General features: G+C 42.0%; 1 protein-coding gene and 1 long non-coding RNA gene across 3 annotated transcripts in view; both read right to left on the bottom strand.

Annotated features, from left to right (window-relative positions):
- mcf2l2 (MCF.2 cell line derived transforming sequence-like 2) overlaps positions 1-25466 on the bottom strand; it is a 286969-nt gene extending 261503 nt beyond the window's left edge. The window contains exon 1 of one of the 2 annotated variants that reach the window (XM_036007118.1): positions 24545-25466. In XM_036007118.1, coding sequence (XP_035863011.1) covers positions 24545-24623 — 79 coding nt within the window. In that variant the 5' untranslated portion in view covers positions 24624-25466. The remainder of the gene's footprint in view (positions 1-24544) is intronic. The other variant, XM_036007119.1, reaches the window with a different exon arrangement.
- On the bottom strand, positions 18698-18935 carry LOC118496233. The gene is made up of 2 exons (XR_004898753.1): positions 18807-18935; positions 18698-18751 (listed from the first exon to the last, which is right to left on the bottom strand). It is a non-coding gene; the product is annotated as an uncharacterized LOC118496233 (long non-coding RNA).
- Positions 25467-26399: the final 933 nt, after the last annotated feature.

The raw sequence follows: 26399 nt of genomic DNA, 5'->3' as shown, positions 1-26399 counted from the left end.
ATTGACGTCAAATAAAAAAGAATAGACTTGATTTTTAATGAAAATGCGGAGATGGGGCGAGGAGCTTCAGCTTCGAGCAGCCATGCGATCGTCGGTCACGTGATCTTTCCCACTTTTCTTAAACTTTGATCTAATCTGAGAGTAACGCTCGCCAGAGTTGATGATGATTCCTGTAAGGACTTATTAAAATTATAGTGAAAGACTGGACAAAGTTCTTTAGCACAGGATTTGAGTAACTGACCACAGATGTTGTCAGGTCCTTAACTCTTATTTGTCCTTATGCAAAGGAAGGCCTTTTCAATGTCTTTTTGTTCAATATAAAAAAATTGCTGATTGTCTTTAAGTTTGTGACTCGCTTCCTGTATTTCTTTGCTAAAGTTAAAAGTATCAAACCGAGAATAAAAACAATTTAGAGCATTCGCGAGACCAAAATCTGAGTCAAAGCCGTCTAAAGTGACAGTACTACGGCTTTTTGGTTTACTAAGGCCTGCCATGGCTTTCATACTTGACCAGGCGGAGCCAAGATTATTTGAAACCATCTTGTTTTCCAATTTTAATTTATAGTAATGTTTTGCTCTCAAAATCTCTTGTTTTAATTCCTTAGTGGCTATTTGCAATTCAGAAGTTGCTCCATGTTTAAAGGCAAGTTTCTTAGCCTGTATGCCAGATTTAACAGACTTATTGACCCAAGGTTTATTATTGGGGTACATTTTGACCCGCTTACATGTTATGATCATATCCCTGCAGAAGGCAGCATAAGAACATGTGACATCAGCAAGTTCATCTAAATTATCACCACATGTTTCTATTAACATATTCCAGTCAGTGCAGTCATAACAGTCCTGCAAGCACTGCGTGGACTCCGCTGTCCAGACTTTGATGTCTTTGGTCTGGACTTTTCCCCTCTTTAGAAGAGTTCTGTATGTGGGGGTAAAGGGCATGATTTATAAGCCTCCTTTACTGAACCAAAGCACAGATCCAAAATTGTATCCCGCCTTGTCTGACAGGATACGTATTGATAGAATTTTATAAGTGTCGTTTTGAGGGAAGCATAGTTAAAATCACCCAATATAAAGTTCGGGGCGTCAGGCGAAATTGACTGTAGCTTTTGCACTACATCGAAAATAATTTTGCACGCAGAAGAAGCGTTGGCTTTGGGGTGAATATACACAGTTGTGACAAAGAGTTGGGGGAACTCGCGGGGCAGGTAGAAAGGACGCAAAGACACTGATAAGAGTTCCACATCTGGAGTACAGATAGATTCTCTGACAGTAACAGAGTTGCAGTATCTTCGGTTCACATACAAGCATACCCCTCCTCCCTGGGTTTTCTTTGTCACCTCTGTGTTCCGATCTAGATGGTGCGGTGCTCCGAAGCCCTCAATCTGCAGGTCGGACTCTAGGTCGCGCCTGTTGAGCCATGTCTCTGTGAACGCCATCACGCAGCAGTCTTTAAAATCCTTTTGAAAACGGACATTCCCCTGGAGTTCATCCATTTTATTCCTTAGAGACTGAACGTTCCCCAGGATCATTGAAGGCAGCGGAGTCTGCTTGAGCCACAGCTTCCTCAGCCATAATCGGACGCCACCTCGCTTTCCCCTCTTCCGTCTCCGTCTACTCTTTTCCCTTGTTCCGCCATAAGTTTTATTACAGTCTCTTGGGATGAGGTCTGGTAGCTGTAGCGTGATGTCTGATACGTCAGCTGGCCTCACAAGGTTAAGTTGCAGCAGCTCATTTCTACTCCTGGCTCCGCTGGCAGTATTGACTTCCCAGGTTAGCAGGAGAAATAGCAGCAGTGATAGAGCAAGACAATAGAAGTCCATTTTCGATAACAGTAAAGACCACCTTGTACCCCTGAATCACATCAAAACAGCCATGAAGACACAAACAAACAGAAGTAGTAGTAGTAGCACCACGAGAAGATGCCAATCTCTCAAGCCAAACTCACTCCAGCCTCTCACTGTTGGTCGCAGCGTACGCACTGCGCCCCGTTCAATGTACGTGTGTAGGCACTTACCATCTCCAACAGAAAACACTGTACACAAACTGCTCCAAACAGCTCTATTGTAGTCCAGCTTTTACTTCCGTGACGGCCATGCGTCACTTTGTAACATATGTTATAATGCTCGCCTAGCTGCTAGCATGGCACGCCCTCATAGTCTGTTTCTGACTGGGTAGTAGTCCTTAGCTACTGCGCATGTGCGACTCCCAACAAAGATGGAATAGAAGTGTGATGCCTCGCTCTGTAGCTAAAACAGAGAGCACAACACACAGGGTGAAAAGAGGAGCTGCAGCAATGTGCAGTACAACAAAAATATGTTTTTTTTAATTTTTTTTATTAAACCACGTAAACCTATTCTGATATTACCTCCAAATACAATTATGAACCTGAAAATGAGCATAATATGAGCACTTTAAAGTAAGTATTGTGAATTACGTTTGTTTTCAAACTAGGCCTAATGAAATTTTTAATGAGGAAATATAAACACTTATAGTAGCTTAACTTATATTAAAGACATAATATTAGGCCCAAAAGCAGCATTATCACCTCAATTTCAATTCACCTTGTGTGTAATGAGAAAAAATAATAAATAGAGGAAAAAAGTGAGAATTGCACCCACATTGATTAATTAAACAGTGGTCCTGTTTTGTACTTAATCTATTTGATTTTTGAAACAACAAAAAAGCATAGCGTAAGTTCTGGCAGGTCACGGAGTCAAACTCGGCTATTATCTCAGCTCATAGCTGACAGTTCCTAAGCCTGGTGTGCTGTTGATGGCTCAGCTGATTCCCTCTTTTGATTGAATTTCCAAATATTTAAACTGCTTTTCCTAGCCTTCCTTGCTGCATCTCTGCTAGCACTTGCAAGATGTCTCCCACATGGGAAGAACCGGGCTGCTCGCCCTGCGGCTCATCATGTCGACCCATGTCCAAGGTGATGATTCTTGGCAGATCAACTGTGACATGGGTCCCAGCTCCTATAATCCGAGGCCGGGGAGGCCAGCGGTGATGGGAACTCAATTGCCCCCAGGAGAAACGCCGACTCCGCTGCTCCCGCAAGAGGGGCCGTGGCTCAGCTCCAGTGGCTGGCTCCGTGGGCTCGGGGGACAGCCCGTCTTGCCCGCCTTGACTGGCATCCAGTCACCTCTCGCAGTCGCTGGAATGAATTCCAGGATCGAAGTCCGGCACAAAATCAGCTGCCCCACTTCCGTCTACCTCCACCGCTAGACCTGCGCCGGTGTCACTAATGGATGACGTCATTCCAGTGACAGGATCACATTCCCTCGGAGAATGCTGGGAAGTGCAGTTCCAAAGCGCAAGTAGACTTTTATATTTCGCAAATCGTTCTGGTTAACGTTTCCGACCACACTTGAACGCAGCTTTATTTCACAGGAGAGAAAGAAAAGAGACAAGCGTGACGTAGCGAGTGCTTTGTTGTTGCAGGAAACATTCAGCTGTTGCTTCCTTGCCGGCAAGATGGCGGTGTGAGTGCACGTACGCTTCGGAGCTGTTCACCTTCAGTCTTGCATATTAGTGAAACATAGTTACTTAATGTATATTGTTGGAGGTATCTTATTGCACAGTTGAGTGCAGTGTCAACTTATTAACGACACACTTCGGCTAACAGCATCGCTAAGTAGCATACCACAACTACGGCAGCATGCAGGTACCGACGGACAATCCGCTTATGAACAACCTACACGATTACTGCATGGCAGATGCACCTGTGATCTCCCTTGGGGACCCAGATCTCCCCCCTCTCCCCATAACTCCTTCCACAACTCCCTCCAAACCTCCTGCACCAAAGAAAATGAAGTCGCAGCGCTCCTTGGATCTAGACAGTGAAGGTATTGTGCAGAAAATCTCAGTCATCTTCAACACGAGAATCGACTCTCTGGAAAAGAGTGTGGAGAGAATGATTTCCAACAATACACTGAAGATTGAGGGGCTAAAGAAGACGGTTGATTTTGCCTGCGCTGAGATCCGTGAAGTGAAAGGTAAAGTGACACACATTGATGACCGAGTCAACGTGGCGGAGAAAAAGACGAGCCTACTGGAACAACGAATTACTGAGCTGGAAAACTATTCGCGACGGTGGAACCTGCGACTCTACGGTATGGCTGAAAACAAAGACCAGAACGTTCGCCAAGAGGTTATACACATTTGTCAGTCCATCCTGCCGGAGCACAAGGCCAAACTCCCTGATGTTATTGACTCAGTGCACCGTCTTGGCCAACTAAAGAAAGATGCCACCAAGCCTCGAGGGATAATTCTACAGTTTGGTGCCCGTATATACCGCGACGCTATCTGGAAAGCTGCAAAGAAGTCCACATTCCTTCAAAACAACAAGCTACGTTTTGCCGAAGACCTGTCCCCAGCAGTCAGAGAGCGAAGGATGCAGCTGTGGCCACTGGTGGCTAAAGTGCAGAGAACAAGGGAAAGCTGCCTACTTCGTGGGAGGTCGAGCCTTTGCCAACGGGGTTGAACTGTTTCCAGATACCTGAAAATGGTAAACGCCACACCTGTCAACATGTGCCTTAAGCCGAGTTAAGCTATAATAACCATAATGCTTTTCATTCACTGTGTGTATGTTTTTCTATCTGTTCTGAGAAACACTTTATTTTTCAAATATTTGTCTAAGGGCTGTTGAGCATATTAATGACACTCAACTGAATATGTTTACAAGACAACATATATTACATCCAGTCCATTTTTTTGCAATGTTCTATAGGCTAGCATTTTATGTCTATTAATTGCTAATAACTGGTATGTGTTAATTTGTCGACTGAGAACCTAGGTATCTCCTTAGTTTTCATTGCTTCACTAAGTTTCACTATGCACTTTTTTTTAAGTTAAATGGTGCAGTTCCTTACAGTAAGGTTGAAGTCTAGTTTCATCCTAACTTTACTTTTTACATTGTTCTATCTGTTGTTGTTAATACGTCTTTATCTATCATTACTCTCAATGCCAGGGGGATAAGGAATATTGTTAAGCGCAAGGCGTTATTTTTGTTTGTCAAGCAGCACAAATCTGTTTTCTGTTTCATTCAAGAGTCACACTCCGTTCCGGACGATGGTAGATTATGGAGATCCCAATGGGGAAATGATCTGTGGCAGGCTCATGGGTCTGAACATTCTGCTGGTGTTGCGACTCTAAAATATAATTTTCCAGGGACTACTCTTTTATTTGTCAGTGATACATCAGGTCATTTTATTTTTCAAGTGTTAACCATTGAAAACTTTACTTTGATAGTTATTAACATATATGGCTATAATTCTAACCTTGAGAACGACATAATGCTTGAAACCTTAGAGAAGCATATACAAAATACCCTTAATAACTTTCCAAATTCAGGTATAGTAATAGGCGGGGATTTCAACATGATTCTAGATCACAATATTGACTGTTGGCCTCCACGTGTTTCCACTGCAGTTAATGATAACTTAAAATTATTTATGCAAAAATTTAACCTGATTGATGTATGGAGGTTTAACAATCCTAACATAAATGCTTTTACTTGGAGTAATAGTAGTGCTACCAGACGTTCACGATTGGACTATTGGTTAGTTTCTGATCATTTGAATATTGATAAAATATCAGTTAATATCATCACAACCCCATTAACAGATCATAATGCAGTCTCCATCTTTATCCCCGTGCACTCTGCCCCCTCTACAAGATGTAGGAATGCTTACTGGAAACTAAACGGTTCACTTTTACAACACGATGTGGTAAAATTAGACATAAAAAAACTAATTTTGGAATTTTGGAATAAAGCAAAGTCAGAGGCTGCTTTTGGTAGCAATTGGGAACTTCTGAAATTTAAAACTGGCCAATATTTGAGGAATTATGGTAGTATCTTATCCAAAAATGGTAAATTGGAGGAAGAAAGAGTGGTCTCTAAAATAATTTCTTTGTACCAGAAGGACCCTGCAGATATATCAGAAGAGGAACGACTAACTTTAATTTCGGAACAACTTAAACTAAATGAGATTTACTCCAACAAAGCAAAAGGTGCCTTTTATAAGGTCAAGAAAAAGGTGGATTGAAGAAGGGGAACAGAACTCTGCCTATTTTTTCGGCTTAGAAAGATATCATGGGAAATTCAATTTAATCCAGCAATTTAATATTAACGATACTGTAACTGATAATCCGAAGAGCATTGCTGATTTCTGTTCGGACTTCTATAGAAATTTATACAAATCGAAATATTGCCATCAATCAACCACTGCATTCTTGAACCCTCTTATCGTCACACCAATCTCTCAAGATGAAACTCTGCGATGATCCTATAACCTTGCAGGAAATCACATTTGCAATTGAACATTGTAAAACTAACAAATCTCCTGGAGTTGATGGCCTCTCTGCAGAGTTTTATCAGGCTTTTACACAAGATTTAGCTCCCTTTCTACTTGAAGTAATATTAGAAAGTGTTGATAAAGGTTTTCTACCTCCTTCACTGACCCAAGGCTTAATTACGTTAATCCCCAAACCCAAGAAGGATCCACTGTTTATTGATAATTGGCGACCTATTTCATTACTTAACACTGACTACAACATTTTTGCCTCAATTATTGCGAAACGATTTAAAAATGTTTTAGACCCTATTATTGATGAAGTCCAATCAGGATTCATGAGAAAAAGACATATCTCAAACAATATTCGGCTTGTCTTAGATATAATTGATTATTAACTTTTATGTCCTGATGATAGTTTTATCTTTTTCTTGGACTTCTGTAAAGCCTTTGATACAGTAGAACATAACTTTATATTTCAAACTATTGAGAAATTTGGTTTTGGTGATTTTTTTCTGTAAAGCTGTTAGAACAATGTACTGCAAAGGCAATAGTTCTATCAGAGTAAAAAATGGGACATCGCCGAGATTTGAGCTGCAAAGTTAGTGGGAAGTGTGAATTTGGGGAGTGGAGGTTAACGACTCTCAGGTGCTTTTGACTGATTAGCCAGGGTGTGGCCTCCTCACCTGATTCTGACTACAAAAGTAAGCTAGAATCAGACCAAAAGACAGGGTGCATTTGATTTCTGAAGGAACTGACTACTGGACTGCTAGATATTAAGTTAAGTACAGACTTTATTTGGGTTTTTGCTGCTTCTTGTACTTTTCTACTTTCTACTGCTGCTGTGTGTTCTTTGCTGGATTGGTTGTGTTGTTAGGCATAATTTAGAGGATTTTCTTAAAGTGAAACTAGTTAGTGTGAAGTGTGAATTTGGGGAGTGGAGGTTAACGACTCTCAGGTGCTTTTGACTGATTAGCCAGGGTGTGGCCTCCCCACCTGTAGCCAACACCAATCACCTCCTTGTATTAAATGTTGGCATTTGCGTGAAGCGGCAGCCTCAGCGGCAGCCTCATCGGATGAAGACTCGGAGGACAAAGACAAAGGAGTCTACGCGGGAGTATTCGTGGGAGGCTAAGTGGGCTTAACTTTATCTTTATCTTATCTTTATCTCACTTAACTGCTCGGTGTCTTCATCCGGAAATGTGCTGCTTCTCCATTCCTGTCCGTGTTTCCTCTCGGAGATACTACAAACCACTCATTAGCTCGCAACATTTCCGCAACCCCACCTCTCTTACCTATCCCACCCATTCCACACACATTCAACACCTTGTTGCAGGTGGCCTGTGGAACTGCCAGTCTGCCACTCGCAAGACTGAGTTCATCTCTGGCTTTGCCAGCCTGAAATCCCTTGACTTCCTTGCCCTCACTGAGACCTGGATTACACCGACCAACACATCCACCCCTGCTGCTCTCTCTTCTGCCTACTCTTTCACCCACACACCCAGACCTACTGGGAGAGGCGGGGTGACAGGCCTACTCATCAACCCCAAGTGGAGATTTTCTCTCTACCCACTGCCACAGTTCACTCCACAATCTTTTGAACTTCATGCTGTCACCATAACCCATCCGGTACAACTAGTCATCATTGTTATCTACTGCCCACCAGGTGCTCTGGGAGAGTTTTTGGAGGAGCTGGATGTTCTTCTTTCAAACATCCCTGAAACTGGCCCTCCGCTGGTACTTCTGGGCGACTTCAACATCCAGACAGAGAAGTCAGCTGCCTTTTCTCACCTTCTCTCTTCTTTTGCCCTCTCACTCTCTCCTTCACCACCCACTCACAAAGCTGGCAACCACCTAGATCTCATCTTCACCAGAAACTGCTCTACATCCAACCTCACTGTTACTCAGACCATTACCTCAGACCATTTCTTCATCTCTTACTCTCTCCCACTCTCCCAAGCTCACAACCATATCTCAAGAGACACCATACCTGTCCGCCATAATATTCGTTCACTCTCTCCTTCTTCTCTGGCGGCATGTACTTTATCAACCCTCCCTCCATCCAACTCTTTCTTACTCATGCCTCCCAATGCTGCCACAGACACTCTCCTCTCTACTCTATCCTCCTCTCTCGACTCTCTCTGCCCTCTTACTTCACGACAGGCTCACAAATCCTCCCCAGCGCCGTGGTTATCTGACTCAGTACGTGCTGAAAGATCAACTATACGGGCAGCGGAAAGGAAATGGCAGAAATCTAAACACCCAGATGATCTGCTTACCTATCAGTCTCTTCTTTCCTCCTTCGCTGCCTCTATTTTTGCAGCCAAAAGCTCTTTTCATCAAACCAAAATTGAATCCTCTTTCTCGAACCCCAAAAAACTTTTTTCCATCTTCTCTAACCTCCTAGATTCCCCCAGTCCACCTCCTCCCTCCTCCCTCCTACCAACCCACTTTGTCAACTACTTTGTAAAAAAGATAGATGACATACGTTCTTCATTCTCAACCACACCTCCTGAAATCACCTTACCATCCATCACATCCAGTACTCTTTCCTCTTTCACCCCTTTATCTCCAAACCAAATTCTTACTTTGATTACCTCTGCCCGCCCAACCACCTGCCCCCTGGATCCTATCCCTTCTCACCTTTTCCAGTCCATTGCTCCTGACCTCCTTCCTTTCCTCACCCATCTCATTAACATCTCCTTGTCAACTGGCTGTTTCCCCGATGCTCTCAAAGAGGCAAGAGTGACCCCACTGCTCAAAAAACCAACACTCGACTCCTCTGATGTAAATAACTATAGACCCGTCTCCCTTCTTCCATTCCTATCTAAAACTCTTGAGCGTGCCATTTATAATCAACTCTCTACCTATCTCCACCAGAACAACCTTCTTGATCCCCACCAGTCTGGCTTCAAGGCTGGCCACTCAACAGAAACTGCCCTCCTTGCTGTCACTGAGCAGCTTCACATCGCTAGAACAACCTCTCTCTCTTCCATTATCATCCTTCTGGATCTTTCTGCTGCCTTTGACACAGTGAACCACCAGATCCTCATTTCGACACTCCGAAATCTGGGTGTCTCAGGCTCTGCGCTCTCATTGCTCACATCTTACCTGGCAGACCGAACCTACCGGGTAACCTGGAGAGGATCTAGCTCAGAACCTTGCCCACTTAAAACTGGCGTTCCTCAGGGATCAGTCCTGGGTCCCCTCCTCTTCTCTCTGTACACCAACTCTCTCGGGTCTGTCATTCAGTCGCACGGCTTTTCTTATCACAGCTACGCAGATGACACCCAACTGATTCTCTCCTTTCCTGAGTCTGAAACTCAGGTAGCAGCACGTATCTCGACCTGTCTGACTGACATCTCTTCTTGGATGTCCACACACCATCTGAAACTCAACAAGACTGAGCTCCTTTTCCTTCCAGGGAAGGGCTCTCCTACCCAAGACCTGACTATAACAATTGACAACTCTGTGGTAGTCCCCACCAAGACTGCTAGAAACCTGGGTGTAACACTTAACGACCAACTCTCCTTCACTGCTAACATTGCTGCAACCACCCGATCGTGTAGATACATGCTGCATAACATCAGAAGGATACGTCCCCTTCTAACGCAGAAGGCGGCTCAGGTTCTGGTTCAGGCTCTAGTCATCTCACGTCTAGACTACTGCAACTCCCTCCTGATTGGCTTGCCTGCATGTGCCATCCGACCCCTGCAGCTCATTCAGAATGCAGCGGCTCGACTTGTCTTCAACCTCCCCAAGTTCTCTCACACTACACCTCTCCTCCGCTCTCTTCACTGGTTACCAATTGTGGCCCGCATCCACTTCAAGACACTAGTACTTACGTACAGGGCCACGAACGGATCAGCACCCGCTTACATCCAGGACATGGTCAAATCATATTCCCCAACCCACAAACCACAAACAAATGCTCTTAGCATGGTCATTAATTTAGAAACAATTTCTCCCCACATAGGGCTTCATCTGGAATAATCGGCTTATTACATTCAAGAATAAATCTTTATTTTATAAAACTTGGTTCAATAATACCATAATTGTAGTATCCCAACTACTAAATAATAATGGTTCATTGCTGAATTATTCTGAATTCCCCCCAAGAGAGTTTGCAATTGTTATGGATGCCATCCCATCTGGTATTTTAACTCTCCTAAAAGGGACTGGAAAACCAGATTGCCTACCAGCTTTGGACCCTAAGTTGACCTCAGTTGGTAATATATGTTTCGCTACCACAACGAGGAATAATAATTGTAACATTCGCTCTTTATTCCAGAGAGATGTCACTAGCACCCCTAATGTTGTTCCCTATTGGTCCAACTTTGTTGACGACCTGAATTGGGGGAATATATGGAACCTTCCTTACAAATACCTCCTTACGAATAAAGTAAGAGAAGTCTCTTTCAAAATCATACATAGGTATTATCCTGCTAAGCAATATCTCCTTAGGTTTAAGCTTGACATATGTGTGAACTGTTCTTTATGTGGAATTTGTCCAGAAACAATGGTGCACCTGTTCTGGCAATGTCCCTACACCATCACTTTCTGGAAAGATCTATCCCGATACATTACTGATAAACTTATCTCTGATTTTTCTTTGTTGTGGAAATATGTACTGTTTGGTTTCTATGACAACAAAAGTAAAAAACAGAATTATACCTAATTAATTTGTTGATCATTTTAGGGAAATATCATATTCACAAAGCCAAATTTAGTAACTCTAAACCTTCTTTCATTGCTTTTGGTAAGGAAACGGAACAGTACATTAAAACCATATATGACTCAAAAAATAAGAAAGCTGCTAAAAAATTCAGTTATGCTCTATTTTTAATGTATTTATTTGAAACTCCCCCTGGCTCTGCTCTTGACTGTTTTTTTCTGTATTAATGACTGTTTATTTTTATTTATTTTTTTGTTCTTACTGTTTATCATAAAGATTTAATAAAGATTTATAAAAAAAGAAAAAAAAAAAAACATTCAGCTGTTGCGCAGATTCCCGGGCAGTTAGGTGCTTGTGTTTCGTTTTTACCCTCGTGTTTTGAAATTCTTGTGGCTGCGATAATGGCAGTGATGTTCCCTGTTTACTGTACGAGATTCTCACGCCGCCTCATATATAGCTCAAACGCACCGTAATTCTAGCAGGGAGTTCCTGCCAAAGCCCCCAGGAACAGTGCCATGTCTTGAAGCAACCATGGGCTTAGTGGCCAGTGGTGGAATTGCAACGTCTGACCACCCGCTGGCCCAGAAAGACTTTTCCCATAGACTGTATTTCACGTTACATTTGTTTTGGGGGGGTTACATCAGCTTACCAGTCCGAATACTTGGATGGTCCTTGTTAAAACCATCATGTTTAAAATAAATTAATTAATTCATAAAAAAATAAAAAAACACATTGCACTGCTATGCAGGCTCATATGACAGTTCTCCTGAGTTCCTGTAGCTGTAATTATGGTTATAATGGCTGTGGATGATCATGTGTGTTATCTTATGATGCATCCAAGCGCTATATGCTGTACAGCCTGTAAAAGCTGTAACGTGGATGTAACATTGTTTGCGTGTTCCCAAGCTGCCGGGTCTAGCTAACATTAGCGGTAGCTAGTAATGAACGTGTATCAGACCCACAGGACTGCGCCTGGCAGAGCCGCCCCCACATCCGAGGGTTGTAGGCTGTGGGGCCTGTAAAGTGGATGTAACGTTATTGGCATCTCTGTTCACAAACTGCCAAGGCTACAGCTAGCATGACATAATGATTACATCTCCTTGGTGCTCTTAATACATCCATTGTTTATTTAGATAAGCATTCAACGATGAAAGCAATGAAAATACAAAAATATTTAACGTTAGTGAATATTTTAGACAATGAACGACGAGTTCTCTGCATATACTTGTTTCCGCAAGACAGAAGCTCATGAACGAGCAGTGTGGCTACGACAACTCAAACTGTCGCTAGTGCACATGTCCATCTTGGTGTTATGGGCCAGTCAACGCAGAAGATTCAGGTATTTTAAAGCTCCATGACTGCATCATGCGCTTTGAGCAACTCTCATTGGAATGAATGCTATATCCACTTCTCATAATGCAACATGGTTCCTGCTGCTGCTACTGCTGCTCTCCCTGCTTAAGGCTTTCCATGTATGCACATGAAAGGGCAGAAAGTTGTGCTCTTCCTGCCTCATACTTTCAAAGTATGCATGTGGAAGTGCGGTGTTGCTTTCCCTGCTAATGCTTTCCATGTAGGCGCGTGGATAGGCAGGGAGGTTTTGCCTGGTATGGTGGTTTTGAGGGATCCTGCACTGCTGCTCTCCCCGCTTAAGGCTTTCCATGTATGCACATGGAAGGGCAGGGAGGTGTGCTCACCCTGCCTCATGCTTTCCACGTATGCACGGCCCAAGAACAGAGCCATACCGCCAAATACAAATTGCAGATGAATGAATCTATTTTGACAAAGTGGTCCTGACTGAACTGCATTTGGTGGTACTCGGGAAGGGCTGTGGGTATTGTTTATCCTGATGTGTTAGTGTAATAGGGTGATTTGATATACCATTTTGAAGTAAATTCATAAAAGTAAATGTAAACACATCTATTAAAAGCTGTTAAACTGTTGGTCGTTTCAAGAAGGTAAAAATGTTTAAATACTGTTTGAGAACATTTGTATATGTAGGCTATACATGTTAAAGATTTTGGATCTGTGATCTGTTAGTTTAACCTTTTTGAGAAAACTGATCCGTGATTGATTAGTTATGTCTGCAAGGTCAGAAGCTGGAACTCTCAGCGCAATGCCTCATTCTCAGTGGAGCTACCGGAGAGAAAACATCGTTGTCTGAGTGATAATTTCTATCTCGCATTTCAAGGTACGAAAATGAATGTTTATGTGCTTAAACTGTAAGAAATATGTTAGCGAAATTCTTTGTGCATTTTGTTTTCGTTTTAAATGTGTTGGAAGCTGTATATTCATGTTAAGTACTTAGTTAAATATTACCAGTCTAAAGTGACTCCTAGCGACCATTACAGATTGGCACGGGTGGGACATGAAAGGTACACGTGGTGTATGCATGCCCATACCCTAAACTACTGGTGCACACAGAGCCTGAAAGTTTAAATGGATGTGTGTTGTAAAAATAACCGTATATTGTGTTGCTATTTTTGGAAACTGTTCATTGTTAGTAAAAGACTTTACAGAGAAATTAATGTTTAAATATTGTTTTGTTTATTTAAAGCATATTTAAGAGTATATGTAAGCTTTTGTTTATACTGTTTTTGTTCATGTTCACCTGAAAGCGAGTAATTGTTTTAATTGTGCATTCAAATATCGTTTTGCATTTATTTTAAATACAACAATTCTCGGTGGAGCTACCGGAGATAAAACATCGTTGTCTGAGTGATCATTTCTATCTTGCATTTCCAGGCAGTTACATTAGCAACAAAATGGGATGAAGAGGTGAGAGAAAATGTATGAATGTAAATGAACATAAGATATAAACAATATTCAAATTGAAATTTAAGGCAGAGGCATGATATTATTGTAAGATGCCATCAAGAAACATCACCCAATGTCCATCTTCTTGACATAGGCTTTGGCATCCTCGCTGAGACAAAGTCCTTTTCCACACCTCCATAGCTGATCTGCAGTTGGGTCGGGTAGAAAAGAATGTAGCGGTCTCCCTCAAGCCTGGCAGCTGCTTCCTAACTTCCTTGAAGGCAGCCTTGGCAGTATGGTCGGGGAAAATGGAATTCCTCACATCTCCTGCATCGATTCGTCGACCCTATCTTGCGCACCCCAAAACATCTGCATAGTCGCTGTAATAGTGGAACCTGGCAATGATGGGATGAGGTCATTCATCTGGTCTCAGCTTCTGCTGGGCAAATCAGCGCCTCCTTGTCCAGCCTTAGCACATCCTTTAGCAGGGTTGCGACAGCGGTAGTGTTAACAACCTTGTCCTCTGAAACACCAATGATTCTTATGTTGTTGCGGTGCAATCTGAATCAAGGTCCTCACACTTATTTTTCAACTTGGAAAACTTGGTTATTAAGCGTTCATGCTTGCACTTCAACTTAACATCATCAGTACAGGCAAAGAGCGACAACTCCCTTTTCCCCACAGTACCTTTTGAGTAGCTAACTTTTGAGTAGCTAACTAATCACGGATTGTAAGCTCTCATTGTAGACAGGTCATCCCCCAGTGTCGCTCGGAGTATTGTTTTAAAAATATCTGCATGTCTTGTCGCAGACATGCTAGAACTTCTAGCTTCAAGGCCTCCGTGTCGTTAGCTTGAATATTTGGAGACAAAGTACCTGTTGGCAAGGGCAACACCTGAGGGCTAGGCCTCTGTTGCTGGGCTGTAGTAGGAGCTTTGGGGTTTCTTTCATACATTATAACTCGTCTAAACTAAATGCTGGCTACGATGGAATTCACTTTGGTATTTATTTCGAAGGACGTTTTTTCAAAAAGGAGCAGCCCCCAGACCAAACCCCCCACATTAGCTGAGCTTATTTAAGGCACCTGTGCCATCATGGCTGCCTCTTTCCAGTTCTCTGGCTGTCAGTTGCCACATGGGACTCTCTCTGTGACCTTTAGGCAGGTGATTGAATTGAAAACCTGTGTTATGCTTTTAATGTCTTTCTATATGAATGACTTACACATTTTGCTGCAGTCTGCCTAGCTGACAGTGATTCAAAGTTCCCCTGCCTGGAGTGCCTGGAGTGATCGAGATACAACAAAGCTTTGCAATTAAACTCAGACATATTTTTGGTTACAATGACGGGGTTATCCGTTTGTAAAGTGTCTATATGTCAGTAACGGTTTAAAATTAGCACTTCGCCAGCAAGCAAGCAGCAGTACTTTGTGGGCAGTTGTGTTAAAGTTTGCTTGCTAACATAACATAAACTGGCTGGTAGACACCTCGCAAATAACCTCAGACTTGGGTGCCCAGATAGCTCAGTTGGTAGAGCAGGCGCCCATATAGAGAGGTTCACTTCTCAACGCAGCGGGCCCGGGTTCGACCCAAAAATAATCTTTAAAAAAAAAAAAAAATAAATAACCTCAGACTTATCACCCCCTAGCGTTATGGCGGTGAAATGCACCGTGATGCAAAGCAACCCCGATGCAGAACTCCGAAAGGGTCACGACGCCGTGGCTACAGCGTGGAGTTGACGCAGAAGCATAAAACATTTAGACACTTCCAGTCTTCAATCATTTAATTATCAATAGATTAGTATATTTTTGGAACCACGTGTCTGTCTTGCTTTAGTCACTGAACCTGTGTAGCCTTTGTATAACTGGGTGCTAGTCAAGGTAGAAGTAAAGCATATCTGGGGCGACCTCTAGCTCCCCCAGTAAGAGCGTGCGCCCCATGTAGGCTGAGTCCTTTGCAGCGGCCTGGGTTTGAGTCCGACCTGCGGCCCTTTTGCTGCATGCCATCCCCCATCTCTCTCCCACTTTTCCTGTCTATCCACTGTTACTATCAAATAAAGGGAAAAGCCCAAAAAAATAAAAATAAAAATAGAAGTAAAGCATATCTTGGGGTGAGTCCCCAGGTGGCGTTGTTGGATTCTGTTGGTGATTCCTCCTCTAGAGCCACTGTCCTTGACACAAGAACATCATTAAAACACAGGAACAGTCCAAACACAGTCCCATGAGGCTTTGCACTTCTTCAGCACGGAACAGTTAATATAGGGCACAATGGTGTTCTACCGGCCGCTACAATATTATGGGCGCTTAGACCTGGTGCCACATACACATGTGCATAGATGGCTGAGGTTATTGACCTCGAATAGTTAGGGTCGGGATAGCACATTGGTCAGGGGATAGAACCTGAACAAATCAGGTTTCCAGTACAGATTGGGTAGGAAATTCATTGTTACACATGAATAGTTTTTAGTTACAAGTTAGTACTTAGAATTAACAAATTAGAGATTTGACAAACTGACGTGACAGTCAGCTAGTGTCTGCTGGGTTAATAGCTAGCCGGCTGACCAGTCATGCTGAAAGACCCTGCTGTGAGCTGGCTGGAGCTCTCTCAAGAGACTCATCTCATTAGACAAGAGGCTTTTATTTTCCCTGTGACGGATCACAACAACAAAAATATCCATAATAGGATTGACAGAAACTTGTGATTATCTGCCTGGATCTCAGCCTCCTGCCAGAGGGGAGTGGTTCAAACACTTATTTGTTAATTAAAAGCGTTTAAACTGTGTTTTAAGTCTTTAAGTTATCACCTTTTCAAATTAATGGAAAAAGTTTTTTACGTTTTCAGTGCCTATTTAAGCATGATTTTAAGGAATTGTTATAGTATAATTGGTTTTAGTGATGTCAATTCAATTGAATTGAATTCAATTTTATTGATAGTGTCAAATCATAACAGACGTTATATCAGGAAACTTTACAGATAAGAGTAGGTCTATACTACACTCTATAATTTACAGGGATCCAACAATTCCCCCAAAAGCAATTGCACACAACAGTGAGAAAAAACTTGTCTCCATGCTCCCAGATTTCAATAATTAATCAGGTGAGTACAATGTCATTATTACCAAAGAAAATTAGGGCAAATCATAAACTGAAATGTTCCTTTACATAACACTGTTCTCAGCTAATATAAATACAGTCCATATACCAAGGTCTCAAAGTTTGTTTATTGTCATTCTACGACACGGGGGCACAACGAAATGTGAGTGAATGCTACACTGGAAAAAAATAAAAAATACTGCTCTGTATAGTCTTATGGTACGGCTTTTCAGCAAAGAGCTAAATCCCCAACTGCTCTTGGCAAGCGTGTCAAAAGCCAAATAGGTATAAAGTGTTTATGACAAGAACTATCATGAACAGATCCTGGCCCATAAAGTTAGTTCTGAGAGGGAGAAATTATACCAGTGCTAATCTACACCGATGTTACAGACTCATTCTACCTTGTTGCAGTCTCTAAGAATTCAGCATTATGTGTTAAATTATCCATATTCATTTTTTCTGTATCCAAGGATAGGAATTTCCCTGTACATTCAAAGAGATATTGTCCTACTTTCTGGGTTGCCCAGAGCAACAAAGCACAGCAACATTCAGAAACATCCCTCCCTACAGCCTGACATTTTTCATTGTACACTCTAAAGGTCACTCATGACGTCCCTGATACACACCCTCTTTTGATAAACCACTAGTTTAGAAGGAGCTCACAGACTGAGCAGGGCTGGAAGGGGGCAGGGGGTTCGGCTCAAGGGATCTTTAAATTGAATATTATTGTCTGTCTGACCAGCAAGCACTTATCTGCAGGCCTCAGCACTATTCATCCTGACAACATTCTTCAGTGGGACGGGAGTACCCATTTTAGATTAGGCATCTATAAAGCAGCATGTATGGTCATGAATTATGAGGGAACAAGGGAAAATGACACATCCTGGTGCTGCTGTGATGTCATAGCGGCCACCAAAAAGGACAGAGGGGACATTTGTGTATACTGTGGATGTGAATAGGTGGTGGAGTTGATGTCATCATAATAATACTAAAGGAATAACATACACATATATGTAATATACATACATCACAGGAAAACTAATTTAGATTATTTTACAGCAAAACCTGGAAATTCTTAAATATTTAAATTCCACAGCATGCCAATTTGCTCAACCTCTGTCCTCTCCCCCAGTCCTCCCGACAAATCCCAAAACGTCATCTGAAGATAGCCCTGCTCAACACTGATCACTAAGCAATAAAACTCATCCTGAATTCAATTCAATTCAATTTTATTTATAGTATCAAATCATAAGAGTTATCTCGAGACACTTTACAGATAGAGTAGGTCTAGACCACACTATAATTTATAAAGTCCCAACAATTCTAGTAATTCCAGTAATTCCCCCAAGAGCAAGCATAGTGCGACAGTGGCGAGGAAAAATGCCCTTTTAGGAAGAAACCTCGGCAGACCCAGGGTCTTGGTAGGCGGTGTCTGACAAAAACTGGACTTCCTCTACATCACCGAAACCTGGCACAAACCCCTGGGCTACTTCTCACTCAACCAGATCACACCCACAGGATTCACCCACACAGACAAACCACGCACCGAACGTGGAGGCGTTGCCACAGTTCACAGAAAGGATATTAAAATAACCACAATCTCCACCCTAGCTGCCCTGTCTTTTGAGCATCTCACCTTCAAACTCTCTGGTCCCACTCCTCTTGTCACTTCCATTATCTGCCGCCCCCCCCAAAGCAAACTCTTTTCTCTCATTTTTTCAATCCAAAATCAACACCATTTACCACAACTTGACCACCTCCCCTACTCCTTCAACCACCCCACTTGCCTCCCCCCCTATCCCAAGGATATTGAACTCACGATATTTATGTCTGGCGTTATTCAAAGGACGAACATTCCGCCTTCTTTTTCTTCGTTTTTTTTCTGCAAGCAGGCTCAAAAGCAGCTGTTCTTCTTCATCCATTTACTCCAATATCATCTTAGCCACTGTTGACATTGACGTCAATGCTGCTGCCAGTTCTGCCATTGTTTACCTTTTTCTTCTTCTTCTAGTCCGTAGAAATAGCAAAGTCGGTAGCCTTTCCTCAGTTGCGACACCTCTGTTCAGGAGAAGACTGCAACTAGTGTCGCAACCACCACACGCAAGTATAAATAGTTATGGCACTCCCCAGGGGCGGACTGGGACCAAAAATCGGCCCTGGCATTTTGGCCCAGACCGGCCCACCACATAAGATCACAAATACCACCCGTCCTTGCGCTACCCTGAATATGTATACCAACTCCTACTCCTTAAAACTACTAACGCCATGTAATTTGTAAGTAAGAATCAGTGAGAGTTGACACATTTCAAAAAAGTGTCATTTATTAATACAATAAAACGGTATACTCCTCATGAATCATAAAACAAGCTATATATATATATATATTTATAATTTTATGACTGACGAGGTCCTGTGCATTAATTTGAAGAGGTCTATCATGAGTTTTTGTCTGCCAATGCAGATTGAAAAGCTGCAATTCTCGTTAAAGTTTGCATTATGGGCAATGTTTATCTAGGCTACTTTAAGGACACAAATGCACAAGGTTTGATGAACCTAAGGTGGTGTTTTGCTTATTATTAAGATGTAGGCTACTTCGTTGAGTTAAAGGTAGGCTAATATAGCCTTATAATAATAAAACGGTGAGAACATCATCAGTGAAGACTCAGATACCCGCACACTTAGCCGAACTAATGCAATCATACAGTGTAGCATGGCTACTTTTTATTGTTGTAGTGTTATCATCAACAGTTTGTCCACCACTTGTTTATGGCTTTGGTTAACTTCGTTTCATTTCCGACTCGTCTTGCTTCGTCTCTCTATGTGTACTTCCCATAGACAGTAAAATAAATTGACACAACGACCAAATAGACTCTGGACCATGCTCTGGATGGAGACCAGTCGGAACTACTTCCCAGTCCTCTGTCTGTGTGTTTATCTTTCGCGCCGTGCACTGTTACGGACTAGTCCATTTCATTGTGAAAGTAGGGGGTGTATGTGTAGGTACAGATAACCATGAACTGGACATTTTAACTAACTACTACCTCAACGTTCAACGTATAAGTGTTTTGGGCCAGCCAGTGTCAATTGAAAAAACAATGGGCCGCTAATCTAGGCCTACCACTTTTATGGGCCGGTTCATGGGCCGGACCAAAAAAAAAGTAAAAAGTGTCGGCGTCGGCCCAAAAAGCACGTCAGCCCACCGGGAAAGTGTATGCCAGATGGCCAGTCCGCCCTTGGTACTTCCATGACGTCACACTGTCGCACGACAGGTCGGTAATGGCGAGTATACTGAACGCTTCATCATGCTCGACCTCATTGCAGCCTTCGACACCATCAACCACTCTATCATCCTGTCCCGACTGGAAAGCTACTGCAACAATACTGGCACCGCACTCTCCATCTCACCAACAGACAACAGTTCATCCACATACACAACTGCACCTCCTCCGTTGCTCCTCTGTCACAAGGCGTCCCCCAAGGTTCGGTGCTTGGTCCTCTCCTTTTTATCCTCTACATCCTGCCACTCGGAAATGTCATACGCAAACATGGTCTCCACTTCCACTGCTACGTCGATGATGTCCAGATCTACATTTCCACCAAATCCATCACCCACAGGTACATCCTCCACCCTGACCAACTGCCTCACTGATATTCAAACCTGGACGCAAACCAACTTCCTCCAACTCAATTACAATAAATGTGACTTATCATCGACCCGAAATCCCTCACAGAGAACACCCATAACTTACGTCTCCCTGTCAACAACTCCACCCTGTCTCCATCCCCACACATGCGTAACCTCGGAGTCATCTTCGACAGCAACCTCACTTTAACTAGAACTGCCTTCTTCCACCTCAAAAACATTGCCCGTCTCTGCCCATCATTGACCTAATCTGCTGCCAAAAATTTTATTCAAGCCTTCATCACTTCCAGAATCTACTACTGCAACAGTATCCTTTATGGTTCATCTGTAAAAGCCTTAAATAAACTTCAATACATCCAGTTTAAAGTAGGAGTGCACCGATGTGATATTAAGATCGGATATCGGCCCCGATATTGACAAAATAGCTGGATAATAGCTAGATCCATGTTTTTTTTTTTTTTTTCTGTCGCAGCACATCTTACGTAATGTTAACCGAAGCATTGACAACATTGTAAGTGTACAGTTTATTAAAAAGATAGATTATAAAGACAGTAGCTCCCAAGACAGCGGCCGCCTGTATACGAGAACGCGACTGTCTTTATAATCTATCTTTTTAATAAACTGTCTGTACACTTACAATGTTCTCAATGCTTCGGTTAACATTTAGGGACATAATGCTACCGTTGAAGTGTGGTGATATTTTGAGCCTTTTTAGTGGTATAATAAGCAATTTGTTTTTACTTTCCCTGCGCCCCGAATTCTAGCGTTGTAAGCTAATCAGCGGTTCGCGCTAGCTTGTTTTCAAGCTACAAACACATTCGATTAGCATGAAAACATGTCCCAGAGAGCGATTGAGTGGGTACACATCTGTTATTAACCCCTAGGTTCATTTTGCGCCGGAATTGTCCTTTAAGATGTCTTGCCTCGCTGAAATACGTCCGCCAATCTACTAACATTATTCAAACATCGAAGGAGGCTGGCAGCGGAGCTACGTTCAGTCGCCCACTTTTCTACCTAATCCAACAACCTAACTTACCTGTGGCTAACTATTTTATTTAGTTTATACAACTATCTTACAACTATTTTGTTTTGAAAGGGAAACAATGTTAAAGTTGTTTGTATGTGTATTCATTCGATTTCAGTTTATTTTACTACTTTGCAGTTTGCACAATGAAAATTGTTTTGATTCTGTAACTGTTTCATGTATTCTCCTTCATATAACGTTATTGTATAATGTTGTGGAGCCAAGCAACCCCTTTAGTAATCAAAGCAAACAATGTTTGGTAACTGTTTGATTACTATTGTATGTTTGACCAATACACTATTTTGTTTCTACTACTACATTTTATTTATTTAAATTTATTTTAAGAAGTTTGATTACATTATATTTTTGATTTGAATGCACAATTGTTTTTCAAATAACAAATAAATAAGAATTCAATACATTACATCTATGTTATTTTGTCTTAGTTAGGAAAGTAATGTTTAGTTAGGAAAGTCTGGTGCCTTTAGTCTCTTCCACATGGTGGAAGGAAGGTATAAGGTGGAAGGTATACAGTTTATTATTAATTCAACAATTGTATCGGATCAGTATTGGGTATCGACAGATACACAAAGCCCAGGCATCGGTATCGGGACTGAAAAAGTTGGATCGGTGCATCCCTAGTTTAAAGTCCTCCTCCTCACCCACAAAGCCCTCCATAATCAGGGCTCCTTCCTACCTTACATACCTTCTCCACCGCCACAATCCCCCCCCGTAACCTCCACTCCTCTGACGCAAACCTCCTCTCCCCACCACTCCGGACCAAGCACCGTACCTGGGATGACAGAGCTTTCACCATTGCAGCCCCTTCCTTCTGGAACTCCCTACCCATACACATCCATGACTGTTTTGACCTGGACACATCACTTATCAAAACACACCTCTTCAGATTAGCCTTCACATACATTAGTCTTACATATTACCTACTGTTAGTTACTGGTTTTATTGTTTTAATTGCTTTTAATATGCTTGTTTTATGTGTTGGTTTTATTGCTTCCATCTGTTTTTTGTTTTTTTATGTGCTAAATGTGCTGGTTTTACTGTAAAGTGTCTTTGAGTACCATGTAAAGTACTTTATCAATAAAATAATAAATATTATATAAATTAAATATAAATAAAACCTATGCATGTGAAAATCATACAAAAAATGTAAATGTTGGTCATATACCGTATGCAAATCTGGTGTTCAGACATTAAAGGGTCAGTATAGGTAACTTTCATGAAAATAACTTTTTGTCGTATTTGCTGAAACTGTCACTTTATCCTGACAGTAGGAAATGAAAGAACGTAAAAAATAATGTTCCTCTTCCTCCCCCTAGTGATCCTAGTGTCATTTGCAAGTTTCCACTGTAGATAAACAACCAATCAGAGCCGTGTCATGACTGCTCATGAACTGCGAACATCAAACTATCAAACTAGGCAGCGATCATCAAATATGAATCAAGATTCTGTTAGTGTATTGCCTATTTCTCGCCTCAAGCATTTTCAGAAACATATTTTAGTTTACTGTTTAGCTGTAAAATGAGAAAGTTTGCTCCGGCCAGTCGGCCGGTGCTTGGTTTTGCCTCAGATTGGTCACAAACGTTCTCTTGTTTTTGGACAACAAGATGGTGCATGTTCTGAAGCTTTTACAGAACAACATCCAGAACAGCTCAAAAAGGACAAGAAAAGCAGCTACTAAATGGACCTTGTGGTGAGATTATTTTGTCAACTGTTGTTTTCAAGGTCAAAAATTAGCACAGCTTTAAACACAACATAGATAGTCTGTAAAGATAGATAGATAGATAGATACTTTATTCATCCCGAGGGAAATTTTAGAAAAGACAATTCTAGTAAGACAAGTAAAGTGCTTAGAAAGGACAACTGTGCAGTACTATATAGTGGAATGCAGTGTGGCATACATTGTAGGGAAAAGACTTTTCAGACTATTAAAAAAATAAAAAGGATAACAAAATTGGACCTGCTGTTGAGATTCTTTGTCAACAATCTGAATATACTGGGAATTTGAATATAGTAGACAAGGGGTTTGGTAAGTAATTAAAATATGTAAAATAAAGACAGCACAAACAGTCATCACATGTATACATCCAAACATACATAAAATATAAGTATATCAAAATATCAAATACAGAGCAAGAAAAGAATTGCAGTTCAATCATGATCTTTACGCTGCCACTAATGCTACAAACACTGGTGGCAGCATCCTGTGTGAGCTGGCTCCCAATAAATCAATTCAGGGGCCCTTGCATACACTAACCTAGTTTCCATGGTAACGCTCTGCACAATTCCTCCTCCAGCCCCCTCCCCCTCACTCCCTATGCGATGCAAGAAGTGCAGTGATGGAGGATGCTGTACAATAGTCTCCAGCGTGGCACATTAACCTACTTCACAACCAGATGGGGAAATGACCCGGATGCAGAATGGGAGATGGAGGAGGAAAAAGGACAGAAAGAGGAGAGGACAGAAGGAATAGGACAGGACAGGAAAGAAAGGGATGAAAAGGGATACATGGGATGAATGGTGGAGATGCAGAGGGGATGGAAAGGAGGTTAATGGAAAAATGAGCAGTGGAGAGAAGTAACTAGGGGGAAAAAGGCATATACACATATATATATATATATATATATATATATATATATATATATATATATATATATACACATATATATATATATATATATATATATATATATATATATATATATATATATATATATATATATATAGCGATGTATAATATTTTCTCCTCGCCCATGCGCAGAGCATCCCTCTGCATCCCTCTTCACTAAGTGGTCCTGGTGAGAGGATGGAGGTCCCTGCCTCATTTTCATCTGCTTCTGCTCTGCTTCTCTTTTCAACCAATTCAAGAATTTCCAGAAAAAGATAAAACCTTAAAACACATCTTCCACCAAAGACTTGAACTAACAACAGGGAAGAGAAGGGGGCTCTCACGTAAATTCATACATCACCAGTGGAGACAAAATCATATTTTAACCATCTGAAAATGTTGACGAGAAAAAAAAGGGGAGAAATGTGACGACTTACCGACATGAGTGATGACACACTGCACCCTCTGTAGCAGCTCCTGGACTGACATCTCGTCTTCTCTCAGCCAGCACAGCATTTCAGGGTGTGGGTCGCATCCACTCTCCTGCCCTTCTCTCTCACTCTCTCCCCGCTCTATCTTTTTCTCTCTCTGCTGCCACGCCTCTTCTCGTCACCCTTCCTTCCGACAATCTCCCCTCCTTTTGCTCCCTAATCCAATTTTCTGTTGTAAATTTCTTTCCTCCTCTTTTCTCTCTGCTGCTTCTTGTTTCTAGTTCTTTCTTCTTTGAGGTTTTTTTTTATGTGGAGTCTTTTTTCTTCTTCATCACACCTCCAAATTCAAACAATCACAAAGCCTGGCTGGGGGGGGGGCAATGATGATGCCACTCCCAGCCAGTCAGCAAAATAGTAAGCCTGCATATGACCAAGACAGCTAGTCAGGGAATAAAACAGCAAGTAGCTCAATCAGCCAGTCAGTAAATAACATAAGCAGTCAGCCTGTGTTTAGTTAATAAAATAACGTATGTTATGTAAAATAAAGTTTGTTTGTCAGCCAGTCAACCAGACAATAAACACCATAGCCAGTTAGTTAGTCAGTGAACAAAACTGTTTCTCAGCCAGCAAACTAGGCAGTTAGTGAAAAAACAGCTAGAAAATCATTAAAGAAAAGAGCCAGTTTGTCTGTAAATTTGTAAGTCAACAAAACAGCCACTCAGTAATTACGTTAAAACAAAGCTAATTATTTAACAACAAAACAACAGCTACCCAATTATTCAGTCCTTTTCATGATGATGGTTTACATATCCAAAAAGTAAGGAGAAGCCTCCTGGTCAAAAACACAATAATCCTTACAGCAAAATGATGCTCTGTTTGCTCTAATAAAGCAGCTGAGTCACAATGAGGGAAAACGAATCAGAGGGCTGCTTTACCTGCAGGCAAAGAGACACAGAAGCTGGGGGAGGGTGGATAGATGGGGTGGGGGTTAATAGGTCCATGAGAGAAATCCTGGTGCCTGGAAGTAGGCCTACATGGATTGGAGCTAGTGGAAAACGGAAGTATTCATTGATCTGATTAGATCTAAGGTAGGAAAAATAACACAGAAAATCGTTTTTGAGTCTCTTAAAAGACAATATCCTTGCCCAGTGTTTCACCATCATAATCGACAAGGGCTTAAACAAAAAAAATCAATAGATTATATACAATAGAATAGACCATCATTTGTCATTCATGCTTTGGTTGCTGTTTATTCAGTGCTACCAGAGGCCACTTTGCTGCTGATCCCGCTCCACATTTTGATTGAAGCCAGCAACACCAGGCAGGGGCATTAGCATCTCTCCATGAGCCTAGGCTATGTCTATTGGGACTGTGGAGATTGCCTGGGAGACAACCATTAGCCAGAGACATCTGCACTCAGCCTCACCCTGCCACTCACTTATCTTCCCTCTGGGTAGATCCAAGGGCGGACTGGCCATCTGGCATACTGGGCACTTTCCCGGTGGACCGACGTGCTTTTTGGGCCGACCACCGACACTTTTTACTTTTTTTTTTTGGTCCGGCCCATGAACCGGCCCATAAAAGTGGTAGGCCTAGATCAGCGGCCCATTGTTTTTTCAATTGACACTGGGCTGGCCCAAAACACTTATACGTTGAACGTTGATGTAGTAGTTCGTTAAAATGTCCAGTTCATGGTTATCTGTACCTACACATACACCCCCTACTTTCACAATGAAATGGACTAGTCCGTAACGGTGTACGGCGCGAAAGATAAACACAGTGACAGGAGGACTGGGAAGTAGTACCGACTAGGCCTGGCAAACTCGATTCCTTTTAAGGATTCGGGTTATTCTGAGTCACT

Source organism: Sander lucioperca, chromosome 11 (genome assembly GCF_008315115.2).
Source record: "Sander lucioperca isolate FBNREF2018 chromosome 11, SLUC_FBN_1.2, whole genome shotgun sequence".
In the NCBI taxonomy this organism is placed as follows: domain Eukaryota; kingdom Metazoa; phylum Chordata; class Actinopteri; order Perciformes; family Percidae; genus Sander; species Sander lucioperca.
Note: the sequence above shows the minus strand (reverse complement) of the source record. Positions and strands in the feature narration are given on the sequence as shown.